Consider the following 19,786-nt stretch of genomic DNA (forward strand, 5'->3'; position numbering starts at 1 on the left):
TGAAGACATATTTCTAATATCTTCCTCCCCATATTCACTTCAAAACATGGAAGAGAGTCAAATTAGGAATTAAGCATGATTTAAGTCACCATTATAACAAAGGTCAAAGCCTTGACATGGTGAATTAATTTCTAATTGAAGGAATGTATTTCAAGTGCCACCACACAGACCCACAAGGATCTAATCTGAGCAGACTACTGGATCTTACAAATCAATCTCACACAGATAAGTCTGCTATAACGTCCCTAAGAGCCACTTAAACACTGACAGTGACAAGGACTTGAATGCTCAAGCTCTTAGGAAGGTCAATCTCCCTTAACTTTAACTCAACTTCTCAGGCTCTGTTGTGCTTGATTACACCACAGACTATACCCTCTTCCTCCTTCCATTTGGTAAGGAACCTGCCTGCCAGTGCAGGAGACATGATATAATCCCTGGGCCAAGAAGATTCCCTGAAGGAGGAAATGGCAAACGACTCCAATATTCTTGCCAGGAGCATTCCCATGGACAGAGGAGCCTGACGTTCATACGATTGCAAAGAGTTGGACACCACTGAAGCAACTTAGCACGCAAAACCCCACTTACAGTAACCCTTCCCCCTCCTTCCTATTGGTATTCTCTTCCTCAGGCTAAAAAAATCTATGTTTTTTCCAAAGTTTAAAACTAATCCTGCTCCAAGAGCTACGCTAATATGTTCTGTCTCTAGGGTTAGTCTGTTCCTAAATTAATCTCTTACTTATAAACTTAGATGGTAGGAAAGTGAGGAGTGTATAATTGAACTTTCTAGGTCTAAGGCCGGCTTCCAAAATATCAAAGGCGGCAGGTTATATACCTCTACCTCTCACATTCTATACTCAGCACCTTCTTCTTCCACTCAACAGAATCCATACTGAATAAAGAATGACTTTCTTCCTAAGTCCCTCAAGCAGCGGATGGTCTCAAAACCAAGATTTCTCACTTCATGTCCATTTGGAAGAATATTATAAAAAAAAAAGGATCAGAAAACAACAAGTATGGCAAAGATGTCGAGAAACTAGAACCCTTGTACACTGCAAATGGGATGTAAAATGGTGCAGCTGCTGTGGAAAGGTATGGCAAGTCATCAAAAAATTAACCACCAACTTACCATATGATCAAGCAACTCCACTTCCGGGTATGCACCCCAAAGAAGGGAAAGCGGTGACTCTAACAGCTGTCTGTACACCCATGTTCAGAGCAGCATTATTCACAATAGCTAAAGGTAGAAGCAACCCAAGTGTCTATTGACAAATGAATGGATAAACAAAATCTGGTATATACATACAATGGAATATCACTTGGGCTTAAAAAGAAAGGAGATTTTGACACATGCTACCACATGGATGAACTTTAAGACATTATGCTCACTGAATTAAGCCAGTCACAAAAGGACAAATATTGTACAATTCTTCAAGGTTTCTAGAGTAGTCAAATTCATAGAGACAGAAAGTACAATGGTGTCTTCTAGGGGCCAGGGGGACAAAAGACTGGGGAATCAGTTTAATGAGTATAAAGTTTTAGTTGGGAAAGATAAAAAGGCTCTACAGATGAATGGTGATAGTGGTTATACTGCAATGCAAATATACTTAATACTACTGTACACTTGAAAATTGCTAAAGTGGTAAATTTTTTGTTACATATTTTTACCACAAATTTTTTGAAGTTTTTTTAATTAAAAAAATAAATAAACAAAAAACAAGATTTGAGAATGTCAGGTTCAAATTAGGGAACAAGTCCCTACATTTGATCTCTCTTTTCCAAACTGTCTCTCACCTGCCTTTTCCTCCCTGTGTGTTATGTGTTAGTCACTGAGTCATGTCCAGCTCTTGGCGACCCCATGGACTGTAGCCCGCCAGGCCTTGCTGTCCACGGAATTCTCCAGGCAAGATACTGGAGGGAGTAGCTGTTGCCTTCTCCAGGGGATCTTCCCCACCCAGGCACTGAACCTGGGTCTCCTGCATTGCAGGCAGATTCTTTACCATCTGAGCCACCAGGGAAGCCCTTTTCTTCCCTACAGTGCCAAAATCTCAAGTTCAGAAAAACACTGCCACGGAAAGATGATTTCTCTCTCAATTTCCACTTAATTGTAAGTTGACCCTTGAACAATGTGGTTTTGAACTGCTTGGATCCACTTACACATGACCCATATTTTTCAAAGGTAAATACTACAATACTACATGGTCTGGTGCTGGCTGAATCCACGGACGTGCAGGAACTGCAGATACAGAGGGCTGACTATAATACGTGAATTAACCCCTGCGCTGTTTAAGGGTCAGCTGTAACATGGAAAGATTTTTTTAAAATTCCTCCTCATGAAAATTGTTTCTGATTTGTATCATTTAAATAAAATAATACTAAGAAGAAACACATCTAAAACCAAGAAATATACTCTAAAACATGTCTAAAAACTATACCTGTATTTCTTCTTCTGCAGCTGCCATATCATAGTTTCAGACAGCTCAGTGGCATAAATTTCTTCAAAATGAGGGCTCATGATTTTTGTGACTTCTCCATCGCCAGCACCTAAATCAAGAAGTCTATGGGTTTTCCAGTCTGGATTAATTTTAAGCAGTCTCTGAAACTGATCTGGTGAAAACACAAACATTGAGCCTCTTCCTAGCAACCTGGAAAAGAGAAAAAGGACAAAAATGGATGACTGTGTATGAAACAAGCCCTCCCACCCAACATCCACACAGAACAGTGACATGGCACCAAGAGCCTTCTGAATTTACAAAATGCTTATAAGAGTATATGATTAAAATAGACATCGTCTATGATTCATGGTTAAAAAGCAAAGGTAACAAAATAAGAAAACACCTCCAAATATCATCATCTGTCTCTGAGGCTGCAAACAGTACACCCAAAAGAGTGGGGACAGGGAGAGGAATAAAAGGTGTGAAGGCAGGAAGAAAAATATAAGAAAATAAAAGATGACTGTGAAAAATTAAAGTCAAAATAGGAAGGAGTAATAGAAAACATGTATATCAGTTTAAAAAAATGTCAGGCCAACAGAATCAGCCTACAACACTAGCCAATAACACTGAGCAGAAAAAGCAAATGGTGAGGGGGGAGCCATTTACAATATGAAACTGAACAATGAGTAGCAAAAATAGGTCTAGATAATAGATTTTTAAGAGACACTGGAGAAAAGAGGAAGAGTGGTCCTTGTGATATCAGTTAATTTGCATTTAAAAGTAGATTCATACTTGGGGGTCAGTTTGTATGTTATACAATTGGCTAGGTCCTGTTAATTCTAAAAATCCTAAAAAACCTCTAAAACTTTGTAATGTCTTTGAAAATAGAGGAGTTAAAATAGAAATCAAAGAGTGCTCTAAGAAAAGCAGCTACAGATCACACCAAGTCTCAAGGAAGCATCGTCTCGGGAAATAAAATGTGTCCCTACTCAGAACTTGTTTTCTAGCTCTGCAATCCCAGTCTGTCTAGGGCAGGGATCCAAACTTCCCGTAAACAGCAGGAGCATTTCTTTAAACGAAGCAGATGTTACTCAGACAAGGTAAACTGTAACAGGAGAGTGGAGGGCACCGGCGCTGCTGCCAGCACTTCTACCCTTCCTCTGCAGCCTGAAGAAGCTCCTAAGGCGCCTCCTCTTCAGGCCCAGGACAAGTCTGAAAACCACTGGTCTAGGAGGTGGCAGGGAAATCTGTACTGTTCTGCTGCTTTGTGGAAACAATCATAAAGCACAATAAGCTTGTTATGCAGTGACTGGAAGGATGTGTGCAACTGGGTGTTCCTGGTAAGACTGGTTTCAGAAAAAAATTAAAATTATGGAGCGAGTTCCTCCTCTCCTTTCCCTTAGGAAAGGTCAACCAAACCTAACAATGTGTTTGCAGTAAATCTTCTGTCCCACAGAAATGTTAAAAAAATGGGAGAGGGAAACCCTCAGAGATATTCACCAATACAACCACCTCCCAGAGAAAACTTCATCCCCTAAACTTTGTCTTCAACTCTCAATTGCTCCTATCTTCTAATGGGAAAACAGGATGAAAACGGAACTGAACTTTCTGAAATAGCTACATAAAACTTCACGGAGGAACCACAATCAGAACAAGAAGAGGTAAGAGAGGTTACAAGCTTGGGGGAGCTTGGGGGATGCATGTTTCAAATGTTGGTGCCCACCTGCCATAGCACCAAAAGTAAATTGCAAAATAGTTACATGGCTTAAGCTTTCCCAATTATAAAATAACACACTTCCCTAGCCATATCTTTTGGAATCTAAGGACCCATGATATGATAATCATAAAATTCTAGAGCTAGAGGTCACCTGAGGTCAAAGTTCATGTCAAAAGGGCACCAGAGAAAGAAGCATTGTGCTATATCCAAAGATCATGAGCAACAGAGGCTACATCAAAAGATTTAAATAAAATCTCACAACAAAAAATTCTAAATTCATTGAGCCCAAATGACCTTTGCCCTCTAGGGAGCACTAGGTGGGAAGAGTTTTGGGTGGTCACAGTGACTTGAGGGTGCCGCTGTGATTTAGTGGGCAAGGTCAGAAAAGTCAGACTTCCTGAAATGTGCGGGGCAGTTCCAGACACTGAAGAATTATCCCACTTAAAATACCAAGACAATGACTTTGCTCAATACAAGGTGTCCGGCAAACACATACCATGGAAAGGTATGGCTCTCTAATTTGTCCTTAAGTCCCAAAGTTAGTGATGTCCACATATGCGTGTGTGTGTGTGTGTGTGTGTGTGTGTGATAACCATTCTACATTCTCTGGCCTAAGCTCTCTCTAGATTTGGAATCTACAGAGGAAGTATGCCTCTCTCCCAACTCATACCCCCACCCCATCCCAGTCCACATGCTCAGTTATGTCTGACTCTTGTGATCCCATGGATTGTAGCCAACCAGGCTCCTTTGTCCATGGATTTCCCAGGTAGGAATACTGGAGTGGGTTGCCATCTCCTACCTCAGGGGATCTTCCTGACCCAGCTATCAAATACCATGTCTCCTGTGTCTCCTGTATTGCAGGTGGATTCTTCACCACTGAGCCCTCAAGGAAGCCCACAGAGGAGGTACACCTCCTTACAAATATCTTTATAAAAGAACACAGCTATCAAGTCTCTCCTTTCTTGGTTTTCCCCTTTCCCACATAAAGGAAGTCCAATATGTATCTTACTTTTTAATTCAAGAAGGTTACCATACCAATTATTTCTGTAAGAGATAGCCACTCATGGTAATAAGCTACCACTGCCATGGAGAGAAAGTACCAATGGGCTCAAAATTAAGCTTTCAGCTGAGAACAGGGTGCAGGGCAGGAGATGTTTTTGTTTTATTGCAGGAGGGGGCACTGAGGGTGGATGGAAGGGGTGAGGATGGGGGTTATTAAAAAAAAAAAAGCAGAAGCGCTATAGATAAGGGAAGCCAAAGGGGACTTAGTATTGGCCCTCTGACCAAAATGTGAAATCCCTGAGCACAGAATCTTAACCAGGGCCAATAGGGTAGAGGCAGGAGGAAGGGTTAGAGCTTGAAATCTCCCCAAATTATAAGCAAAGTGTTGAATGTAAGGACTATTTGAACAGAGAATTTCTACCTCACATTACTTTCAAAGAGGTACAGAATCCCAAAAAGGCTAAAAATCACTGCTGTGGTGACAAGCCTGGTCCTCTCCCCCAACAAAAAAGGCACAGAACAGAAATTCAATGCAGTGAATTTTAGAAACAAAATGGCAGACCAAGTTGTATAAACTCAACCACCAACACAAAAATAACAATTGTTTGCTGAAGCCAATTTAAGGCAACTTCATATAAACAATGAAGAAAGTCAAGGAAGAAATCTTGAGAAATGGCTCGTGGTGCCTGAAAACATATTTAAGGACCAGATGACAGACTGGGATCCAGACAAGACATTCAGTAGGAGCTGGCTCCAAACCTGAAGAGAAGAAAAAGTGGGCCCAGCCAGCGGCTATAAGTGGTCCCACAGGCTTTTCAAGCACTGAGCCCTGCCACTTCTCTCTTTAGAGCTCTGGATTCTTAGGCTTTGGGGTTTGAAAAGTTGGCTGACAAAGGATAAAAATACTCCTACAGTGTTGTCCACAGATTTAGTTGAGAAAACCACTCGAGGGACAGAGAATTTTGTAAGTTTACAAAATCCTGCTGAGTCTAGACATTACATAAGAACAGAGGGAGAATCCATCACTCGAGCAAGCCACCATTTACTGCTGGGCTGAAGTAGATTAGATCCTTCCCCAGAACACCTGCTTCTGGGAAGTGTGCTTATGGCAAAGCACACTTTGCCTATAGCTTGGTTCCAAGTATCCTGTTCCTCTCTACTAGATCAGCAGCAGGATAGGCATTACCTGGGAATGGGTTAAAAATTGGGACCACACTACAGACCTACTGACTCAGACTCTGTACTTTAACCAGATGCCCAGATGATTTCTGTGAACATCAAAATTAGGAAGCACTGTAACTCCCACCACAGAAATACAGAACAATGAGGCTGTTTATCAAGTTATACGGAATTTTAAAAGCAACCTGCCAAGGCTGGGCCAAGGATTTTGACTACAAGTGTTGTAGCTGTGGAGACGGTCAACACCTCAACGAGGTAACTTTTCTTTCTCCTAGACCTAAGGATAAAGAAAAAATTATCCAAGATTCACTTACCCATTGATAGATGTTCTAGACATAAACAGGCTAAAAACAGATGACACGAAAGAGTGATATAATTGGATAAATAGCCAGCCCGATTTCTCAATGCTGTTGTTTAAGAAGATCTGTGTTCCTTGATCAAGGTAACTCTGAACAAAGACAGCCTGGAGTGACTCGCATAATTTCTCTCTGTTGCACACATACCACTAAAAAGAAAGAAGAATGAGAAAAATGAAAACACAGAACTGAAGCATCATCTAAAAAATCCGAAAACGAAAAACAGAAGACTAAATTGAATCTAAGATTTCCAAATACCATAAATCTCATGGCACTTTAAGAATAATCATCTCTTATACGACCTATAAGGTATAAAATACTTCCTCCTACCTAGCTTCTGGTTTAACTCATTACTTTCAGGGGCAGGTAAGAGAGTGGAGGAAGGGTGAAGAGGCTTGTGAGTCATGCAGCTTGGGAGGTGACAGAGCCAGGCAAGTACACTGACTCCTGGCCCCAAACTTCTAGCACTATGGCCCACTGTACCCCGAGATTAAGAAAGCTCTGTTGGCCTCTCCTTCATGGAGATTCAAGGCAAGAAGGCAGTAACTACCAACATTAACCTTGTTTTCTATCTAAAAACACTCAATGCAGTGATTTAACTCGAAGCCACCAAACAAATCAATAAGTAGTAGGATTTAATATTCCAGTGACCAGGGACTTCCCGGTAGTCCAGTGGCTAAGACTCCATGTTCCCAACGCAGGGGGTCCTGGTTCGATCCCTGGTCAGGCAACTAGATCCCACATGCTGCATCTGAGAGTTCCCGTGATGCTATGAAGATTCAAGATGCCGAGTGCTGCAACTATGACCTGGTGCAGCCAAATAAATAAAATAATTAAAAAAAAAAAATCCAGTGACCTGATTTAGCTACCCTTTTCGTTGTGGGCTATAAAGAGACCTGTAGAAATACTGGTGTGCTTTACCAAATCATTTAACACTGTTTAACAGACAGGAGCCAAATGTGCTTGAGAAAGATTAAGATCTTAAGGTCACATGCAAACAATAAGAAGACAAAGTAATAACACGCTAAGAAGCAGATTACCGGGAACAGGCTCTACCCAGAACATACATTTTAGAACAAAATTCAAGGACCTCAGTTGTGGCTGAAGTGTGATCTTGTGTAATAAAGGTTTCCCATCTTCACTTAGAGTTAGTACACCAAGAGGGGAAGCAGCCTGTGGGACGCAGCTTCAGAGTGAGCCCACCATCAAGTCCCGGCTCAGCCATTCCTGTGTGCGAGCTCACACAATCACTTAAATTTCTGAGACTCTAAATTCATCACTGGTTTCTGTCTATCCTGGTAGGTTACTCTGAGGATTAAACAAGTTAATGCAGGCTTATCCTCAATACAGGGCCAGACACATGAGACTCCTATAATAATAGCAATGAGATAAGGGTCCTCTAACATGGCCTGATAAATAAAAGTCAGTCCATTAAGTATATGATGAAACTGCTGAGTAGATCAGTTACTATTAATCTCTTATCAACTAAGAAACAATTTCCCCCAATGAAGAGACAAAAGTAACCTGCTTACCCTAACAAGTATGACCACTCATCAGCAGTAGGTGTCCCGTAACTGCTTACATAACCGATCGACCAATTTAACAGTCATCCTAAGCTTGCTAAATATTTAAAGAAATCTTGGGTAACACTGCCAACACTAACGCTGATATAACCAAACAAGCACATTAAAGTTTCAGAGATTAACTAATATTTTTTACAAACTCTGTGCCCTGACTTGATAAACCAAATCTTTCAAACAGCTAATGGTTTTGTGTTAATTCACCATTAAACACTTTTACCAAAACTGCTTGAACTTGATACTCTTTATGTTTCCCACTATATGACAAGCTATGAAGCTTCTTACATTCACTGCCTACACTTTTTATCTTGGTCTGAAAATGTTCCTGCTTAACCATTAACTAATTCTTAATACTCATTGTGCCTGAAGTTATGCCCCAGTGCAGGTCATAAACCATTTTTTATTATACTCCTGACCTCCTGGTTCACATTCTAAACTCTGTAATACTGAAGCCATTCTAACTTTTATTTTCTCTTAATTCTCTGAAATGACTAATCAAGATGAAAGCCATCACCTGGGTAATAGGCAATCAGGTACATTCTATTACTGTGGACAAGAAGTCATTCACGTGGAACAGAGTAGCTAAGAATTCCTTGGCACCCACTTGTAAATGGACAACCAGAACAATAACGGACTCTGACTTCCAGAACGAAGCAAGAACGGGCACCATTAACTGCAAATAATGCTTACAAATGCCGACCCCCCCAAAAAAGCCTCAAGTTTTTAACAGCATTTCTCTCATCAATATTAACACATGTGGTTGAACCTTTACTGCCAGACAAATCTTTCAGAAAAGAAAATGCTTCCTGATCAGAATATGCTACAGAATAAAAAGGAGTAATGCCCTTCTCTTTAAAGATGAAGGCTGAAACACATGTTCCTCCTGACAATTTGTATGGAACAAATGTCAGTTCCACGGCAGCATTATTCATAATTACCAAAAAGTGGAACAATCCCAATGTCCATCAGCTGATGAATGGATAAGCAAGATGTAATTGATCCATACAAAAGAATATCAATCAAACATAGGAAGCAATGAGGCACTGATTCCTGAGATGTGAACTATGAATATTATGCTAAGTGAAATAAGCCAGTCACAAAAGGCCACAGATTACATGATTTCATTTACACAAATTGTCCAGAATGGGCAGATTCAGAGACAGAAAGTAGATCGTGGTTGCCAAGGGTTTGGGGAGAGGAGATAATGGGGAGTGTCTTCATGCTAATGTATATGGGATTTCTTTATCAAGTGATGAAAATGTTCTAAAATTAAGAGAGTGGTGATGGCTGTACAACTTTGTGAAGTCTACTATAACTACTGTATACTTCAAAAGATGAATTTTACAGTCATGAATTATATCTTGATAAAACTTTAAAAAAAATACACAAACATTAAAGTGTAGGTGGCTTCCAGAAATTAAAAACGGTTTGAAAATTTAAGGAACTAAGCATTTCTCTGAAACTGCAAATTTTTAAATGCAAATCTTATCATGTCACAACCCTGCTTCACAGAAGTTATGTTAAAATAATATTCAAAATACTTAATATGGCTTACAAGGCCCTACAAGATTTGTCCATTCTGTATCCACAGCCTCACCTCATGACACTCCCTATCAGCCCATAACACCCAGCCACTCACTGTGTCACAACACTGCACCCTTCTTTCGTTTTCTGGAAGGCTCATTTCCCAAAGCTGTTTCACCTGGTATTTGCTGTCTCCTACATTTCCCACTACCCCAAGTGACCTAAGCCTAAATACGTTCCTTGAACTTCCAGACTAAGATGGATCCCCTGTTCTAATACTCTCTCACGTCTCATGTCTCCTCAGTAACATTTATAACCACTGACCTGAATCAGTTCAGTTCAGTTCAGTCACTCAGTCGTGTCTGACTCTTTGCAACCCCATGGACTGAAGCACACCAGAACTCCCTGTCCATCACCAACTTTCAGTTTACTCACACTCATGTTCATTGAGTCGGTGATGCCATCCAACCATCTCATCCTCTGTTGTCCCCTTCTCCTCCCGCCTTCAATCTTTCCCAGCATCAGGGTCTTTTCAAATGAGTCAGTTCTTTGCATCAGGTGGCCAAAGTATTGGAGTTTCAGCTTCAGCATCAGCCCTTCCAATGAATATTCAGGGCTGATCTCCTTTAGGATGGACTGGTTGGATCTCCCTGCAGTCCAAGGGACTCTCAAGAGTCTTCTCCAACACCACAGTTCAAAAGCATCAATTCTTTGGTGCTCAGCTTTCTTCACAGTCCAACTCTCACATCCATACATGACTACTGGAAAAACCATAGCCTTGACTAGATGGACGTTTGTTGGCAAAGTAATGTCTCTGCTTTTTAATATGTTGTCTAAGTTGGTCATAACTTTTCTTACAAGGAGTAAGCATCTTTTAATTTCATGGCTGCAGTCACCATCTGCAGTGATTTTGGAGCCCAGAAAAATACAGTCTGTCATTGTTTCCACTGTTTCCCCATCTATTTGTTATGAAGTGATGCCACCAGATGCTATCTTAGTTTTCTGAATGTTGAGTTTTAAGCCAACTTTTTCCCTGTCCTCTTTCACTTTCATCAAGAGGCTCTTTAGTTCCTCTTTGCTTTCTGCCATAAGGGTGGTGTCATCTGCGTATCTGAGGTTATTGATATTTCTTCCAGCAATCTTGATTCCAGATTGTGCTTCATCCAGCCCAGCATTTCTCAGGATGCACTCTGCATATAAGTTAAATAAGCAGGGTGACAATATATAGCCTTGGCGTACTCCTTTCCCGATTTGGAACCAGTCTGTTGTTCCATGTCCAGTTCTAACTGTTGCTTCCTGAACTGCACACAGATTTCTCAAAAGGCAGGTCAGGTGGTCTGGTATTCCCATCTCTTTCAGAATTTTCCAGTTTGTTGTGATCCACACAGTCAAAGGCTTTGGTACAGTGAATAAAGCAGAAGTAGATGTTTTTCTGGAATTCTCTTGCTTTTTCCATGATCCAGCAGATGTTGGCAATTTGTTCTCTGGTTCCTCTGCCTTTTCTAAATCCAGCTTCAACAACTGGAAGTTCACGGTTCATATACTGTTAAAGCCTGGCTTGGAGAATTTTGAGCATTACTTTACTAGTGTGAGAGGTGAGTGCAATTGTGCGGTAGTTTGAGCATTCTTTGGCATTGCCTTTCTTTGGGATTGAAATGAAAACTGACCTTTTCTAGTCCTGTGGCCACTGCTGAGTCTTCCAAATTTGCTGGCATATGGAGTACAGCACTTTCACAGCATCATCTTTCAGGATTTGAAATAGCGCACCTGGAATACCTGTTTATAAATTGCATGTTCAGGGTCTGTCTTCCCAGGCAGACACAAAGCTCCATAAAAGGTCAGGGACAATGACTGACTTCAGTGCCTGGTACAGTTACAGATGAACAACAAAATGTTCATCTATTTAACAATAATTGTTAAAAAATCACAGGCAGTCTAACAGATAGAAGTTAGTGTTTCTAGTAAAATCCTGAAGAGAACACAAGGATAACCATGGAGACAGCTGTCACTGGGTTTTGTCAGTTTCTAAAACTTTAAGGTTTTTGTAAGGCCTTGCTTAAACCCAATTCTGCAAATAGTGGTTAAGCTATCCACCCACCACAGAACTACATTAGTACAGCAAGCAGTGAAGGAAGACACAGAACGTCTACCTTATCCCAGGCACCTGGCAAAGCACTGCATGTTTCATTTCCCACCTTACAGTGCCAAATGAATGGGCTGCTGAGCACTCCCAACTGATTCAAACTCCTGTTCAGGGGCATGTGGTTTTTCAGAAGTTTTTTTTCAAAGAAGCTTCTCTTTGCTTTGTTCTTCCAGTGTGCCTGTCTGTGAGATTCAATTCTAGAAAAGAAAGCAGGACTATTCTCCCAATTAAGACTGGATAAATGGGTCTAAAGATAATCTGATCTAGATAGTAACAGAATTACACTAAGCCAGCGTTTTTCAACCTCAGCACCACTGACATTTGGAGCCGGATAATCCTTGATCTGGGCTGTGGGATGTTTAACAGCATCCCAAGCCAGTGCCCATCAGATGCCAGCAACACTTCCCCAGCCCCCAGTCATGACAAACTAAAATGTCCCAGACATTGTCAAGTTTCTCTGAGGGTGCAAAATCACCATGGCTTAAGAACCCCTACATGGGCTTACCCAATTCCTTTAAAGTAGAAATGCAATGTTCCTATAAAATTATATTTGCTTATCAGACTGAGGGATAGAGTTAAAAGTTTTTCTGAACTTACTTGGAGTTCCTCAACTAGTCAGATACATGGCATATAATAATCTTTTCTTCCAAAATACAAAAGACTTGAGCCCATTAGGAAAATTAGAATTAGAAAATTATTTTAGAAAATGAACTTTCTGATTTTAGGTAATGTCAGCTGAGCGTAGATGATTGACGCTTTTAAACTGTGGTGTTGGAGAAGACTCTTGAGAGTCCCTTGGACTGCAAGGAGATCCAACCAATCCATCCTAAAGGAGATGAGTCCTGGGTTTTCATTGGAAGGACTGATGTTGTAGCTGAAACTCCAATACTTTGGTCACCTGATGCAAAGAGCTGACTCATTGACTCATTGGAAAAGACCCTGATGCTGGGAAAGATTCAGGGCAGGAGAAGAAGGGGACGACAGAGGATGAGATTGGCTGGATGGCATCACCAGCTCAATGGACATGGGTTTGGGTGGACTTTGGGAGTTGGTGATGGACAGGGAGGCCTGGCGTGCTCCGGTTCATGGGGTTGCAAAGAGTTGGACATGACTGAGCAACTGAACTGAACTGAATCGTATACACGTTTGTATATACATTTGTCAGTCGCTTAGTCGTGTCCGACTCTTTGCAAGTTTCTTGGGTAATGTGGTTCAATAATAAATAAACATTTGGTTTTTATCCCAAGTTCCCAGCACAGAGCACCTAAAACCTTGAGGAAACTCCAGAGTGAGTGTATGGTCATGTGATGACCAGGAGGGCAAGATGGAACTTTCAGTCCCACCTCTAATATCCAGGGAGGAGACAGAAGCTAGAGATTGAGTTTAACCAACACTGGTCAAAGATTTCATCAATCACACCTTGGTAACGAAACCTCCATAAACTCCTGAAAGACAGGGTTCTGGGTGCTCCCAGGTAGCTGAACACACGGACATGCTGGGAGGATGGCTTACCTGGACAGGGCTTAGGAGCTCTGTGACACCCTCTACCTTCTCCCGCCAGTCCCTTGCCCTATGCCTCTGTTCCATTTGGCTGTTCCCAAGTTGTATCCTCTATAACAAACTGTAAACAGAAACCAAGTGTTTTCCTAAGCTCTGTAAATCGTTATCTAATTTGATGGGGGGTTGTGGAAACCCCAGAATTTGTAACCAAATCAGACAGAAGCATGGGTAGGCTATGGACCCTAAATCTGTAGCTGGCATGTGAGACACACATGAGGACAGTCTTGCAGGAGGGAGCCCTTACATCTCTGGGCTGTTAACTCTGGGTAGTGTCAAATAGAAGTGAATCACAGAACACCTAGCTGGTGTCAGAGAATTGGTTGGTGTCACAAGAAAGACACCACAGGTAAGACCTCTCCCCCCGCATTGTTAAACGTGACCAAAGCATGCACAAACTGGATAAAGGCCAGAACTTCAAGCACTTGTTTTCATCTTTATCTGCTCACAAACAGCAAAAACAACTTGGATTGTTACATAATCTCAGTGTCTACACAGAGCTCCACTAGAGTGGGTACAGCTTGCTATTGAGAAGGCAACCTACTTTCACAGCCCCTCAGGCAACAAGGCTTCGTAAGAGGGACACCGTGAAACAGTGGGGAAAGCCTGGGCCTTGAAACCAGACAGAGCAGGATTCAAAATTCCAACTCTGCTATCTATTAACTGTGCTCTTAAGCAAGTTTCATTGCTCTTAGCCTCTGTTTGTAAAATGGGGATGTACCACCTACCTCCAAGAGTTGTTATAAGGATTAGAGAGGATAATATACATACACAGTGCCTGACACTTAATAGAAGCGCAATAACTTGATTTTCTTGCCCTTCCTGTTCAAGGTTCACAAAAGCCAGTCGAGAACTGAGGTTCAAGGGAATCCCCAAACCACACTGTACGTCTGGGCACTCTGCCATTCTCAAAAGAAGTGAGTAACCAAAGACCTGAGGTATTCAATACCACTAAAGGCAACCAGAAAGGCTCCACTAACGGAGTACAGGAGAATCTTAGCTACTGCAGTGAGTGGTAAGACCAACCTGAAGACACTGACCTTGACAGCTAAGGATTCAAAAACCACATTCTAAGCTCTACAATGCAATCTTATCAGTCCAGACATTTAATCACTTGTGTATCAGACTGCCTTGTGTATCAGATTCACTGATACCTTGTACAAGGGCTTCCCTAGTAGCTCAGACAGTAAAGTAACCGCCTGCAATGCAAGAGAGCCGGATTTGATCCCTACGTCGGGAAGATCCCTAGGAGAAGGGAACGGCAACCCACTCCAATATTCTTGCCTGAAGAACTACATGGACAGAGGAGCCTGGCGGGCTATAATCCATGGGGTGGCAAAGAGTCAAACACAACTGAGCAACTAACACACACACACCTTGTAGATATGCACAGCACAGGTGTAAATATTCAAATCATTCATTCTTTTCCTACAAATGATACAAACCTAAACCAACAACCTCTTTATAGGAGACTTGAAAGTGCAGAGTAACAAGACACCCTCACTTCCATGCAGGGAAAGATTAGATTAAATCACTTCAATTTTGATTTAATAAACAAATTATTGGCAATCTTCATTTCAAATACTTACTAGCTGTTAGTAGTTTATAATCCCAAGACTTTAACAAAGCTTCAGAGGATCTGAAACAGTCTTTTACAGGAAGTATCAGGGTCCCAAGGGCACCTTCACAGGGGAACATAAAGGCCTCTGGTACACCCCGAAGAAGGGACCTTCCTTGTTCTCTAAAACTGCACCTAACACTTGTTTAGGGTTTCAACACAGGTTATTAGGAAGGAAAGAAACTCTTCAAAATCTCTTTGGTATTCCACTGAAAAAGCCTCCAGACTTTCCAAGGCACTTCAGAGGACACAAACCTATCTATCAGCATCTGTCTGGCTAGCTGGCTGACCCCTCTGGGCACTGCTAACTCACGCCTAACTTTGGTCCACCTCCACAAGCCAACTGGGTAGTGAGAAGCAGGAGATGGAACCTGTATTTAGCACAACCTTTGACCTCTGGCTGTGATGTCCATGTACTATTTTTTCATCTGAAAAAATCCAAATTGTTTCAATTCTATCTTAAATCCATCATTGCTTATGGCAGAGCACATTTCTGAGTTTACATAAGAAGGCAAAAAGAAAAACTCAGATATACACATATTTGCAATTTTAAGTTACCTTATATATTTATTACTTTTTATTGAAGGATAATTGCTTTACACAATTTTGCTGTTTTCTGTCAAACCTCAACAAGAATCAGCCATAGGTATACATATATCCCCTCCCTTTTGAAACTCCCTCCCATCTCCCTCCCCAAGTTACCTTATTAATTCCAGATAATGTTATCTGTGCTCTTAAAAAACCTGGCAGTGTATCAACTGGAGAAACAGTCCTGGCCTGGTTCCAGGGAGTTCTATAACAATTCTTTTGTCACTCCATCAATTGAGAAGCTGCTGAATGACTCTTATTATCAAGAACCTAGTTAGTGTGGCCTAAGAGTTCTTTCAAGTTTCAATAGCTCTTTAACAGTTGCCTTAACTAGCAGGTGCAATGCCTCAAAAAAACTAGATTCAAAGTTACTGTCATTATTACTTTCTTTGTAAGTTCTGGGCCAGCCAATGTTGAAAAGTCACATATCTAGTTTCTCACTGCTGCTACTGCTAAGTCGCTTCAGTCATGTCTGACTCTGTGCGACCCCATTGCCGGCAGCCCACCAGGCTTCCCCGTCCCTGAGATTCTCCAGGCAAGAACACTGGAGTGGGTTGCCATTTCCTTCTCCAACCTGCCTCACTTTCTTCCCAGTAAGTCAAAGTACCCAGCTTTCAATCTGTGATTAAGAATGTGATGCTGATTAAGAAAACTTGAAATTTTCTCTGAAGCAAACTTCTTAAAAAAAATTTTTTTTCCCTCACTTTACAGTCTGTACAAAAAAGTCAGTGGTGCCTGTTTGGCCGGCAAGCCATATCGATCTGTGCTGAGAAACCCCTTCCCTTCCTTCTCACTTGCCCCAAATGAAACACAAATCCCAGCTGTGAAACTAGCACACCAAGCACACCAAACCAAGGTATTAAAATGGTGCTGTGACTATGGTTTAGAGCTGCTTTAGCCCAAAGGAGCCTTGCCTCTCCAGGATTCAGAAGTAAATAGCTATTTTTAATGAACAAACATTGCCTAAGATCTCTCTTTTAAACACAGAATCCACCACCATAATTTCTTAATCAAACATAAGGAAAACTTGTAAGTATAGTTCAATCAAATCCATAACCCTACTTCCATGCAACTGCAAAAGATCCAGATGGCTGGCTATGGAACCCACATACCCAAATGAACACCAGAAGACCTGGTATAAACTATTAACTTGAAGGGAGGGAAAGCATTTAGAGTTAAGTTACTTCATAAGCAACAAAGTTTATAAGGATCCTGGAACATAAAGCAGATAACAAATCATCAACTCAGCCAGGGCAGAGAGAACAATCTCCTATTTCATTTATTTCACTGTGGTTTCCATAAACATCTCTTTTGTTCACTTTAATCTTTTATTCATGGACAATATTTTCATAATGTGAATGCATCAACTCAAAATAATGTCTTGAGTGACTGTTCTAAGGAAAAGAGCCAATCTTCCCCCTTCTACTCAATATTCAAAAAGCACCAGATCAGTCTTCATTTGGAGAAACTAGCTGCCCAAATTGTTATGTTCAACTGGTTAAAACACACACTTACTACACATACTTGAGTATCTTAGAAACATAATGAAGCAAAGGAGGTACTGGAAACCAGTATTAATTTTCCTTAGAACCTGACAGATCCAACTTTTAAAAAGTATACAACTGGAAGACATTCTGAGATGTCTTGTTAGGCCATCGTCTGAGGCTGTCTGCAGCTATAATTCTACCCAGGCCCCATAAAAATCAAGTGACTTAAACAGTTTTTCCGTTTTTATAATATGTCCGTCTCTTTTATGAGCACTGAAAACATCAAGTATACTGAAGTATCAGTAATCTCAAGTGTTATAATAAATATCTATAGTCAAGAGACTCTACTATAATTCCATGTCAATGGAAATAAGCCTTTTTATCCTACCCAGAACTTTATTTCTACCAGCTGTTAAAGATGACATTTCTACTCACTGTTTTACATCATTATCCATATTACTTCGAGATATATATATCTTAGTAACCAAACATTATCACTACAGTACAACTCTAAAAATGACTAATCCATTGCAGAGAATGTGGTTTTACAGGTTAAGGTCACCTAGTAAGTTTATGTACACTCCTAACAATATTTCTTTGAAAGGAATGATGCTAAAGCTGAAACTCCAGTACTTTGGCCACCTCATGCGAAGAGCTGACTCATTGGAAAAGACTCTGATGCTGGGAGGGATTGGGGGCAGGAAGAGAAGGGGACAACAGAGGATGAGACGGCTGGATGGCATCATTGACTCGATGGACGTGAGTCTTAGTGAACTCAGGGAGTTGGTGATGGACAGGGAGGCCTGGCGTGCTGCGATTCATGGAGTCGCAAAGAGTCGGACACGATTCAGCGACTGAACTGAACTGAACAATATCATTGGAGTGATTAACAAAGTATTAGTACAATAGCTGTGGGATTACAAAAAAATTCTATAGACATTTATAATTTCCTTTAAAAATAGAAAAAGCCCACTACAAATATTTTCTAAATAAAAACTAAATACTATTTCTCTGAATGGATTGTTTTATCTCCTTAGATAATTCTTCAGTTTCATTAGAACACATGAAATCAACTTCAGGGTAAACACTTGGCATCGTAGGAAAAGTAATCTATGAAAATGATGACACAAGATGGGGAGTAATTAGCTACCGCTCTCTGGGAAAGCAAAATGTACTATAACTGCTAGCTATTATAAACCAACACTCCGGCAGAGTTCAAAAGCCAAGAGGCTTTCTTCTCAGTGTCATGTTAACCGCAAACTACATTATAATCAAACACGAAAGACCTCACTCTTAATTCTGCAAATGCACAAGGGGCACAAAACTAAGATAATGAAAAAGACTATCCAGCCAGCCACATCGCCATCGTTCACGGTGCACAACTACAACTCTTTTAAAGAATTCGCTCCTGCCCAGTTCTAATAACCCTTCCAGTGAAAGCTTGCATCACCTTTCTTGTTACCACATCTCTCCGGTCAGATACCAAAATCAAAGTTTGAAGGAGATAATCTCTCTTAGGTAGGAGGGGAAGAAGGTTCGACAGGAGAGGAGTGACGACTTATCAAACACATTTTTAAGTGCTTAGGGAAAATGTCACCCAAACGAGCCCAGAGAGTTAAATGGCTCACGCTGCAAGGCTAAATTTCTTTATGGAACCTTTGTACGTTCAGAGAGTCACCAGACAAAAAGAGGGACCGGCTTTTCGGCGTGATACTCGGGGCTGATGGAAGCTGTCGGGGATAATGGGTTTGGTCGGGTCATTCAGTTCTCAGGCCTCGGTGCCAGATGGGTCCCCAGATGGGTCGCCACGCGCCGGCCCGAAAGTTCCTCCGGCCGGCCGCCAGGAGCGGACGCCGAAGTGGCCGAGCGTCTGCAATCACCGGCCGGGACCCGGGAACAATGCGGGGCTCCCGGGCGCTCGCGCCGGGGCCCGGGAGGGAAACCGAAGGTCGTCCTCCTCGCGATCCGCCGAACAAAAGGAGCCGCGGGGCGCGGACCGGGCGCCCGGCCCAGAAGACGGTGGGGGGGAAACTTTGCGAGGGGCCGGGGCGGCGGGGCGAGGCCCGGGGGTGCCTCACGCCGCAAAGCCCCGCACAATAGCCGGGCCGAGCGCGGGAAGGCTGGCCGCCCCGCCCCCGCCCCGCCGGGCCCGGTTCGGGTTCGGCTCCATACCTGGTGGTTCTCCTTCCTGCCGCCCGCGGCCGCCGCCGGCCCGCCCGGGCCGCTCGTCATGTTCACGTACAGGGAGCGGGTGAGCGGGCTCCGCAGGGTCCACATCCTCCGCGCCAGCCACACGGACGCCAGGCTCAGGCACAGCCAGCCCGCGAGCAGTCTCATCGGGGGCCTGCGGCCGCTCGCTCCGATCACCGCCGGGGCGAGGAGGAGGACGCGCCGCCGCCTCCAGCCGCTGCCGCCGCCGCCGCCCAGGCTCGAGCCATCGCGCCCGACTCGCCGCCCATCCAGCCCCTTCAGGGCCGAGGCAGGGGGTGGGGAGGAGCGGGCGGCGCTCAACCTTCCCGCCTACCCGGTCCTCTCCGCCCCCGGAACGCCGCCGCCGCGGAAGGCAGTTTCCACCCGGAGCACAAACGCAACGCCTGCGGCGC

At 42.5% G+C, this 19,786-nt stretch overlaps 1 protein-coding gene across 2 annotated transcripts in view; it reads right to left on the reverse strand.

Moving 5' to 3' along the window:
* Window positions 1-19,668, reverse strand: part of METTL9 (methyltransferase 9, His-X-His N1(pi)-histidine) — a 46,382-nt gene extending 26,714 nt beyond the window's left edge. For both annotated transcript variants that reach the window (XM_070362904.1, XM_070362903.1), the window contains exons 1-3: window positions 19,356-19,668; window positions 6,645-6,835; window positions 2,433-2,642 (exon numbers count right to left, since the gene is read on the reverse strand). In XM_070362904.1, coding sequence (XP_070219005.1) covers window positions 2,433-2,642; window positions 6,645-6,835; window positions 19,356-19,520 — 566 coding nt within the window. In that variant the 5' untranslated portion in view covers window positions 19,521-19,668. The remainder of the gene's footprint in view (window positions 1-2,432; window positions 2,643-6,644; window positions 6,836-19,355) is intronic.
* Window positions 19,669-19,786: the final 118 nt, after the last annotated feature.

Source organism: Bos mutus, chromosome 25 (genome assembly GCF_027580195.1).
Source record: "Bos mutus isolate GX-2022 chromosome 25, NWIPB_WYAK_1.1, whole genome shotgun sequence".
Classification (NCBI taxonomy): domain Eukaryota; kingdom Metazoa; phylum Chordata; class Mammalia; order Artiodactyla; family Bovidae; genus Bos; species Bos mutus.